At 37.3% G+C, this 11,041-nt stretch overlaps 1 protein-coding gene across 3 annotated transcripts; it reads left to right on the top strand.

Moving 5' to 3' along the window:
- The first annotated feature begins 3,053 nt into the window (after positions 1-3,053).
- LOC108746972 (integrator complex subunit 3) lies at positions 3,054-10,830 on the top strand. 3 transcript variants are annotated; one of them, XM_018484141.1, is made up of 10 exons: positions 3,054-3,259; positions 4,324-4,922; positions 4,996-5,557; positions 5,716-5,914; positions 8,315-8,453; positions 8,768-9,316; positions 9,400-9,493; positions 9,566-9,933; positions 10,019-10,592; positions 10,756-10,830. In XM_018484141.1, exons 1-10 carry the CDS (start codon positions 3,185-3,187, stop codon positions 10,828-10,830), a joined length of 3,234 nt encoding a protein of 1,077 aa, XP_018339643.1. In that variant the 5' UTR covers positions 3,054-3,184. The 3 variants fall into 3 exon arrangements, with proteins under 3 accessions (XP_018339643.1, XP_018339642.1, XP_018339641.1); XM_018484140.1 differs by having other exon boundaries at positions 3,185-3,259; positions 8,291-8,453; XM_018484139.1 differs by having other exon boundaries at positions 3,185-3,259; positions 8,288-8,453.
- The last annotated feature ends 211 nt before the right edge of the window (positions 10,831-11,041 follow it).

Genomic DNA, 11,041 nt, shown 5'->3' with positions numbered 1-11,041 from the left:
GGGCGAAAAACAGAAGGCACGCCACGGTGAGCCGCCGCGTCTCGTGACACTCGCTTCACGTGAAAAATGGCGACGAAATCTCGAGGCGTCTCGAGGACACCTCGGGACGAGAAAAGAAGTTCCTCGTGGAAAGGCTCCAAGGGGTTAGGGTGTCGGCGGATGCGGAGGCGTGTCGCGCGTCACACCGCACACGTCGTCGTCGCGAGCCGTCCCGAAGTGCCGCTTCCGCACCGGAAATGGAACTTCGAGACGGGATGGCGAACCCGAGGAAACCGAAGAGTCCCTCACCGGAAAGAAGCAGCGACGAAGGGCGTTCCGCGAGGATGCTCGAAACGAGAGAAGCATAGCCGGGACGCTCAGCACGATTGCCTGGTGCTCCGCAAGTCACTTGTCGAGAACGCGCATGCGCGAACGCATGCGCGTTGCCTCCTTACGGCACACACGGCTCTACAGCCGACAAAACGGGATGTTTTGTCACCTCCAAATCTAACGATTTTCTTAATATTCTTGTTTTTTCGATTTTTTTGATTTTCAGTCGGATAAAATACATGATATAAAAAAATGTAACGTGCATTTTTAATAATGGACATATTATTGACTTTCAATAAAGTTATTATATATATTGATAACGACTTACGATAAAATTATTATTGATATTAATGTAATAGATATATTATTGATTTTTAATATTATTATTATTTTATTTGTAGTAAACAACTTTTGGAGATCAAGGTGAAAATTACAAAACGAATTAGTGAATTTACTAAAATATTTATAATTTCATCGATCAACTTGTGCAGTAAATTGGTTCGCTTTTGTAATTTTCACCTCGTTTCGAGATATATAATCAACCTCCACAAAACGGTACTTCAAAAGATCTGAATATTCTCACAGTTGCAAACTTCAAGAGATTAAAAAGTTATGGAGACGAGGGAGCTTCGTTATAACGCGATTTACTTTTTTCGTTATAACGGAAATCACTTTACTGCTATAGGAAAAAGTTATATTCAATAAACGCGATCAGCCTCGTGAATTCCAGGTCTTTCGTCGCAGTTTCCCAAACAGAGAAGTCTCTGAAAAAGCTGACTCGATGTGTTAGCGCGCGCATCTCCTTCGCGCGGCTTTCCGAACTTTTCGCGACGATGATCCGCGAGTTCCGGTATTATAACAACTTGCCGTCTCCTCGTTCGCCACGATGATTGTCGGAAGAACCGCGAAAGTTTCCGTTTGTGCCTCATTACAACGTACTTTCTGACGTGCTTATTAATAACGCGTGACGAACGAAGGACGAAGTTCACGACTTGCCCAGCAGTAATCGCACAAAGCCCTCGCGCCACGAGGCGCAAAGAGGCAAAACGTAATCCACCATGAAGACGTTTTCCGTTACTCGCTCCGCTGTCCGCCGGGTGATTAACCGGTAAAAAATATTCCTAGGGCGAAAAAGTCGCACGAAGCGACCGAGGACCTATCGCAGGTTCAAACGTTAGGAACAGAAGTACAGATTTTTGTATAAATATCCCGAAATACAGTAACTGTATAGTAAGCTTTACTTCGCAAACATAATAGATGTAGTAAGAAGCTTTAAGCCTTAAGAAATTGATCAATTATCGAATGTGAGAAAAATAATCGACTATGATTGGTCAATTTCTTGAGGCTTAAGAAGACTGCACCTATTGTATTTGCGGAGTTAAGCAGATATCGACCAATTACAGTCAAATGTAAAAAGAATAATCAATCATAAATAGTCAATTTCTTATGGCTTAAGACCTACAATTTAGGTAATGACTTATTGTATTCATTATTACACTTAATTATGTTTTGGGACGCATAACGCATAAAAAAATCAATCCTTAGTCGTTCATTTTATGAAAAGAAAAGAAATGAAGAACTTCGATTAATTCATTTTTTGATGCATTATGTGTTATGCAAGATTCTCTGTGCTTCCATCCTAAGCCACTAAGCCATCCTAAGCTTTAAGTCTTAAGCCTCCAAGAAACTGATCAATCATTGTTGATTGCTCTTCTCACATTCGACTGTGACTGGTCAATTCCTTACGGCTTAAGGTTTACTACACCAACTGTTTGTGTCTTGGGTCTTAAGAGAAATATCAATCTCTAGACGTTTCGCGAATCTCTGTCCCTCCAGTTTGTCCGTTTTGTCGACGGATCATCGCGACGATCAACTGCGTAGCGAGTTCGACTTATTTTAAATTACAAAATAGCTTTCAATGCAGCGAAATGACGTGTCAATGAATAACTTATAATTAAATGCCGTTTAAATAAGAAAAATATTAATGAGAGGACCAAGAAGTTTCTTTTTATTTGCCCATACAGCATAGATCGTTCCAACATTGTTACAGCAACATTCACAATGTTCCATTAATATTGCGGTAATATCGCAAAATTATTGCAACGTTACTGGAATGAACCGTGCTGTATAGTATGAATGTCACTGATTGAAGCGATCAGAGTAAGATCTGATCGCGCGGAGCTCATGAAATCAGTTCTAACTGTTCTGAGACTGTGAATTCTCTAGTATTAATCTAAGTGTCACCCCCAAGTGCACCCTGCGTGTAGCCGCCTCTGTCACGGATCGCACTACTTTTCCATCGCATCCCACCCGGGCGCGCCGTGTGTACGGGTTGGTGGTCGCTGATTGGTGAACGACGATCGCCGGGTGCGCGACGGGGGCATCGCAACACGAAGCGGGACCCTCTCGACGACTGGGCGCATCTATCAATGCGCAATCGCATCGGAGCTGTAGACGAAGTCGGGGAGGTCTGCCGAGACGAGGAATAAACACGGTGGCTGGTCCGCGCACAGGCACACGGGCATCGGGGCATCGGCGAGAAGTGGGCGGCGAAGGGAGTCAAGCGGGAAAGAGAGAGAGAAAGGAGAGAGAGAGAGAGAGGGAAGATATAGTGGGAGAAAGCGAGAAAGAGAAGGGGAGCGCGCGAGAGAGAGAGAGAGAGAGAGAGAGAACGGGTGATACGGTCCGTGCGTGCGAGCGAACGAGAGAGGGAGTGAGAAAGACGTGAGCGAGATAGAGCGAACGAGTAGGCCAGCGAGACGATCACGATGCACGGAGGCGAGCACAAGCGGCCAGGGGCACAGGGCTGAGGGCTGAGGGCTCGACGGGGCCTCGAGTTACGTTCACGGGCCGGCCGCGACGCAGCCAGCGAGCGATGGAGCAGCCCAAGACTCCGGCGTCCCGGCTATTCAACACGACCTGCATCGAGAACAAGGACGACCTGGAAGAGGTAGCATAAATATTTGAAATAGTCACTGAGTACGTATCGGGTGCGAGGGCTTCCGCCATTGTTACGACGGTCGCGCACGTTGGCGAACGCGCGGCGCCACTTGCGAAAATCCACCTTTACGCGCGACATTCGAATCTGCCAAATGTAAAATCATCCTCGAGAGGACGAGGATTTCCATTCCTACCATTCTTTCTTTATTCCACTTTCTCCACGATTTTTGCTTTCCTTCCTCGTGTTCCGTCAAGCATCTCCATCGTGACACGTGATTTTTCTGAATTGCTCCGGAAGCTTTTCAATGCTTTCCAGCAAGAAACACTTCACAGTGGGTGCTTTTTCCAGCCAGAAACAGTGAGTGCTTTCCATTTGGTGACACGAATCGTCACAAGTATCATTCTGTCTTTACATATAAATGTAAAGATAGAACAACACTTGTGTCAACTTGTGTCGCTAAATGGAAAGCACCTAGTGAATTTCATTATATCGTTATTTGCCAATGTTAAACGAAGATAAAATGATCACTCTGTCATATTATTGATATTTTCTCGCAAAAGACATAGTGTAAGACGTAGTGTAGATGCAGATGATCATTTCATTTTTGTTTACATAGAATATTTTTCAGCAAGAGACACAGATAACACAATATAACATAATGAATATATCATTATTGTTTCTTGCTGAAAAGCACCAAGTGTAATACAGTGAATCATTTTATCTTTATGTAATATTGGCACACGGCAAGGAGTGCTTTCCATTTGATATCCAATTGATACGTGTGTCTATCTTTGTTAATCACTGGAATATCAAGAAAGTTAGAATGATGTTTATGTAAACTTATGCTAATAAATGGAAGGCTTATGTTACTAACTGGAAGGATCCAAGGATATAATAATTTACTGTGTTACACTGTGTCATCTATGTTTCTTGTTAGAAAACATCTGGAGTATCTCTCCTTGTATGCTCAAAGATATTTGTACTTTAAAATACTAAATAAAAATTTATTTAAATTTCTTGCATTTTTTTTCCATTTAGAATCAGTGAAATTGAGTGATGCAATATCTTTTCAGAAATTGGAGAGATGTCATTCGACGTTGCAAAATTTGATCACGGGACTCTCGGAGAAGGAAGCCCACGACACGCTGAACAATGCAGTATGCAAGGACAAGACACACGAGGAGGTTTCCCTGGGTTTACTAGTGATCATCTTGACAGAACCGCAGAATGCTGCAAAGAGTTACAGAGACTTGACATTGATCACACGAGATGGCCTAGGCATTGTGTTGCTTCATCTGAATCAATTAGTACTGGATAAATATTTGAGATTAAATGACGTTACCAGGAGCCAGTTATTGTGGTTGCTAAGGGAAATGATAAGGACTAGTGTAACTAATGTGGATAATCTTTGTTTGACTTTGTTGAGGCATGCGGCAGGCGGGGATATTTCCCCTAAGAACTTATTCCTAGTTGACGCCCTCTTAGATATTTTTCAAGAAAATCGAGCGTGGTTGGATAAATTTTCTTTTTTAGTAGCATCAATTGTGTACACGTATTTACGGTTAATAGAAGACCACAATGCACCTCATTTGGCTGGTTTAAGGCAAAAGGAAGTGACCTTCACAACATCTCTGATAAAGGAACGAATGGCAGACTGCCTAGCTATTGGAAGGTATACATACTAAGCAAACTTCAATTAAATTACATTAATATAAATTATGTAATAATGTAATTATATTTTTTAGAGATTTGGTCCGTTTACTACAGAACGTCGCGAGAATACCGGAGTTTGAAGCACTCTGGAAGGATATATTACTCAATCCGAAATCTCTCTGTCCAAATTTTAACGGTGTTCTTCAATTATTACAAACTAGAACCTCCAGAAGATTTTTACAATCTCGTTTGACGCCGGAAATGGAAAGGAAACTCGTGTTTCTGACGAGTAACGTCCGTTTCGGCAATCATAAGCGTTATCAGGATTGGTTTCAGAGGCAATACTTGGCAACACCTGAATCCCAATCGTTAAGATGTGATCTAATTCGTTTTATCGTTGGAGTCATACATCCTACGAATGAACTGCTATGCTCTGACATTATTCCGCGATGGGCAGTAATAGGCTGGTTATTCACAACGTGCACTTCCACCGTGGCTGCCAGTAATGCAAAGCTGGCTCTGTTCTATGATTGGCTGTTTTTCGATCCTGACAAAGACAATATCATGAATATTGAACCTGCAATCCTTGTTATGCACAATTCAATGAGGTCTCATCCACCTGTCACTGCCACACTTCTAGATTTTTTATGCAGGGTGAGTTGCACTCGTTTATTTCACTGGCAAATTCTAAGTATTGAAATAAAGTATGATTCTAAATAATAAATAGAATATAATTTATATATATATATTTATAAATTTATTTAAAATATTTTATTTAAATTCTGAATAATAAAACAAAATATGATTTACAGATAATACCAAACTTCTATCCTGCGCTAACAGAGAAAGTCAGAAACGGTATATTTTCATCATTGCGACAAATTTTGGAAAAACGCGTTTTGCCTAGCCTATATCCGTTATTTGATAGTCCGAAGCTCGATCGAGAATTAAGAAGTAAAATACGGGAAACTTTTAAGGAATTTTGTCTACCACCAAATACAGAAATGCATGGTAAAACTATTAATATATAATATATAAACGTTGTATTATCATATTAACATCTTATCACATTATCATGTAAAAAAGATTTCATTTTACGATGAAAGTAGATCCAAGAATTGTTGGAAATAAATTATTTGCATCATGGACAACTTGAATAAGTCCATGAGGTAGTATCTTTGAGCCAAGGTCGAAATACAATTGTGATATATTACTGTGATATATACTGTATATATTATTGTAATATATATTACTGGGAGATTTATTTATTTACATATCTTAGCTAAATTAATCAACTTGAATAAATTTTAAACAAAAAAAATACATTATCTTATAATCTTTATACTAGACGCTAAATATATCTACTTGCTGATTACTTAACTGATTTTGACATTTTATAAATAATGTGCTAACTTGTCAATTTGAAAAGAATTTTCAGAATTTAATTTATTAGAATTGTATTTATTGTAAAGTTTGAATAGCTCTTTTTTGACAATTATTTTATAATCATTTATAATCAAGAATTCTTGAAAATCAGTTATAATTAAATTAAATTAATGTTTTATAGACGAGATTTATTATCCTAACTTGATTGTCAAAATTTATCTACTAGTTTTTGAGAGCACAAGTTTATAAAGGTTAATCATTTACTGTTTAGATTATCACGTAGCCATTACTATTACTGCATGCACAGATTCAGATTAATGATCACAGATGACAAATGGTCATGTGATCATTAATCATTATACGCCATTTAAAGAATCTTTAGGTCCTTATATCTCAGCTGAGATTAGTTAGTTGTGATTGATCCTTGTGTTACAAAAACTATTGCTTGAAGTAAAAATCTGTAAATAACTTTTTTATTTCAGTTTTCTTGTTATAGTAATTTCAGTCGTGAATTTCAGAATACTGATTTTGATGTTATATCAAAGTTCGATTATCAAATCTTTCAAAAAAATGTATATTTTCCATTACACATAATATACATTTCTAGCTGAAAGTTTATTGGAAACAGATTAAAGTCAGATTTCCATGGAATTTATGTTCTCGATGTTGGAACTATATTAACTCGGTCAAATTGAAATAATATTTTGAAATAATATTTTGACACAATAATGTCAGTATTAGAGATGTGCGATCTCCATTAATTGAATCGATCTCTGAATTAATCTTGAATCGGATTAATTGAAATCGATCTATTAAAAATCTGAGCTGAATAAATCGATTTATTGGAGATTGATTCAATTAAAATTTTTTTAGTAACATCCCAATGAGATATGACAATGGAATAGATGTCAAATCGACGTTAATTTGATGATTTCAACGTCAATCGATATTAATTCCATATATATCCATATATTCCATCGATATATTCCATTGTCATTTCTCACTGAGATCATATAAATTCAGCAAAAACAATTAAAACACGATTTTGATTTGCCTCCGAGCAAAATAATTTTAATTTAAAAATCTAGATTTAAACTAACATCTGGACCCTTATTTTTGAAAAGAATCGCATATGAAAAACTAGGGAAATTAGACACTATAAAACTACATACTATAGTGTACGTACATAACATATACTATAGTATTTTCCTAGTTTTTATATACTTTCCTAGAATAGGACCTGTTTTTCAAAAAGATCGATCTTTTAGATTTTTAGAGGATCGAATCGAGATCACACATTCCTAATCGTTATAATATCGTTGTTCAAATATTATACATATAATAAAAAGATTGTGTAATGACAATATAACGATACTTAAATCTAGTAGACTTTGAAAACATCTTAAATATAAGATCTTATATTCATGATAAACAAAGAAAAAATTGACCAATTGCATTAGCTAAATTGTTCAAGTTTTGTGTGATTCGTTAAGTCTTTTTCCACCCAATTTTTAGCATCATAGACACAAGACTTAAGGAAAAAATACCCTATATTCGAGATTTTTATCCGAATTGTGCTACAAGTTTTAGTAATCTTTTATTAAAGATTCCAAGATCTTTCAAACAAGTTTTTTTCATAAAAAATAGTAGAAATTAAAAAGGGTATTAAAAAATATTATGTTAAGAAATTGTACTTGAAAATATATTAAATATTCAGAAAATCTTTCAGTTTTTGGGTATATAATCGTGCCACACAAATAGCAAGCTGATTATTTGTTGTCATTTTGACTTCATGATATATTAAAGATTATTTAACATTAAAATGGCAACAAGTAACATCAGCTTGCTATCTAGATAGTAATGAGTTGTGACATACGTATTACCGTGATATATTACCGCGCGTCCATTTTCTAAAAGTTTTCTGTGACAAATCTGACGATTCACTTTCAGCTTTCAATACATTTATCGCTTACTAACTTTTTACATCATGTCCTTAAGCAGGTAATAAGGTTCTGAAATATTCAGGTAAAATGGAAGAGCTCAACAAGGAGCACAATCCAGGGACTGTAATAGAAAATACCACAAATTCTACCATGGAAAACAATCACGTGGTACAAGATCCAGAACCAGCATTCAGTGATGAAGAAGAGGAATCTCCTCTCAGGTTAACTATCCATTGCATATATTAATGTAATATTTATTTACATTTAGTATAACATATACTATCTTTTCGATATGGAAATGGATTATAGACTAAAGTTTTATTTCATCTTATGAATACATTCATCAATACATTCATTATGAGTGAAACAATAACAGTAAAAAACATGAGACTCAATTATAACTTCGACCGCAGTGATTGTGACTGTAATTGTTGATTATTCTTTGATCATGACGAATCTATTTTTTGCACTGAAAACAAATTAAATTTCGTATTACAAACGTAATCTTAATTAAATGAATTTATTTGTATTTTAGAATAGTGATGAAAGTGGAAGAGGAAGAAGACGAGGAGGATGTACCATTGTCTGCTGTAAAATTGAAAAATGATCAAAAGAACGCGAACTGCGTCGTGAAGAAGGAGGACATTACGTCGCATTTACGTCTCATATTGGAGCCGGAAGAGTTGAGAACTAGTATAGAAACATTGCATACGGAAACTGACAATGAGTCGAGATGCCAAGCGATGGAAAGGATAGTACAAATGGTCGTGGAGGACGAAATAGATGCAGAGACAATACCCGCGTTAGCGTCCTGTATATCAACTATCTTATCGCCACAGATCACGGCGCAGATTTTTCCGTCGGATAATCTAAATGAAGAAGTATTGGCTGATAGTATAAGCACACCATTGTTTGTTATGTTTCGAAACCAGTTTCAATTATGCAAAGAAGAAGATAATAGGCGGAAGCTTTTGGCCAGGGTGCTAGCGGAAATGCAATCAATTCAATCTAGGATAGGTTTTCTCCTTCTTTATTTCTTAAAAGTCTGGGGCAGAGAAGAAGAGAAAAGAGAAGGCGAACCGAGGTTAGACGAAAAATATGAATATGAATTATTAAACAGACAAAAAGTAAGAAAAAAAATTTAACTTTTGAATTGTTATATTTCAGCAATGTTCTGAACGATGTCAAAGCATCAGTATATAAAGACTTCTGTGCGCAACGAGAAAAAAAATTGGACGTTTGTCTGGTGTCAGATTTAAAGGTATGAATTTTGTATACAAATATAAACAAATATCAAAGCGATATATTTTAATATTATTTGCTTTTGTTGCAGCTTTGCCATGAAGATAACATATTCATGTTATGTTATCTCGTGCCTGACGTATATACAGGGTTTCAAAATGTCGCCGTCGGAAATGTTCAACTGTTACATCTTGTCGTGTCCACTGTGGATTCGTGCCAGTTACAAGATCTAGTTTGTCAAATAATGCAAGGCCATCTAAAAATGTTGAAGAAGGAATCGTTCACCACGCTATTAACAGCCAGCTTAAATTGGGAGACATTCGAGCAGTACTGTTTCTGGCAGCTCATATTCGCACACGATTTTCCCATTGATTACGTACTGCCAGTTTTGCCGAAATTACAGTTTCGTAATCACGCGGAGGCACTTACTTCAATCTTGTTTATGCTTAAGCAAGAAAAGTGAGTAAAAGAATTGCTGATTATTAGAAAAATTATTGCAAAACAATTCGATATATGGACTTCATATTTAACTAATGCATTATAGACCAACGTTGGATCTTCTACGACAATTACTCGCCCGACAAAGCGTTGATGGCGATATGTTTGTTGTGGCAGCGTTACGTTACTGGTGTCGCGATTATGAAGAAAAACTTGGCGAGCTGCTTGCGAATCTACTTAGTACCCGTTATCCTGCGACCAGTCCGAACAAACGGAAACGTTCTGGAGCCAAACAGAATCAACAATCTGCTGGTCCACCTTCCGGCGAACAAGTTCTCGGTCATCTAGATCAATTACGTCAACACTGTATGTCCTCCGCGGAATTACAGTTATATCACTCGGAAGGAATGCAAAGGGCATTACAACAGGCGCAGGCGGCAAGTAGTGATTCACTGAGGAAAAGTTACGGCGATCTCTTTGCGCTTGCAGAAGTCAATGAAGAGAATGAACCGCCACCACCGAGTAGTTCCGCGAGAAAACACACTACTGCTTCCTCTGGAGGTGGTGGGGCCAGTGGTAAGGGTGGCCATGCCAGGAAAACCGGTGCTAACACGAGAGAAAGATCCAATTTGAAGAGACCACTTCCACGATATCATATTGATAGTACCTCTAGTAGCGAGGTAAGGGTTTTTAGAAATGATATTTATGTAAATCATATGTGGATATAATTATATACGTCATACAATCACACACACACACACACACACACACACACACACACACACACACACACATACACACATTTATTATAATTGAAAAATTAATTTGTTTTATCGTTCACAGGAAGAAGAAATTGTGAATCCAAAGCAAGCGAAAAAAAGGAAAAAGATCAATCCAGTGGGCTCGGACAGCGACTGACCACCCAGTGTCTTCATATGTCACATGGACCACGTCATGTGTGTGCAGCAAGCTAAACTAGCCTTAAGAATAGTAAGATAATATGATATATATGTACATATATATAACATTGATATATTTATATATATATAAATCATATTATATATACATATAAATCTATTTAGCGCAACTTTGTAAATAGAATGTATGCTAATGATGAACGCGGAGAGGT

The sequence above is a fragment of the Trachymyrmex septentrionalis genome, unplaced genomic scaffold (assembly GCF_001594115.1).
Source record: "Trachymyrmex septentrionalis isolate Tsep2-gDNA-1 unplaced genomic scaffold, Tsep1.0 scaffold19, whole genome shotgun sequence".
In the NCBI taxonomy this organism is placed as follows: Eukaryota; Metazoa; Arthropoda; class Insecta; order Hymenoptera; family Formicidae; genus Trachymyrmex; species Trachymyrmex septentrionalis.
This window is presented reverse-complemented; position numbering and strand designations above follow the sequence as displayed.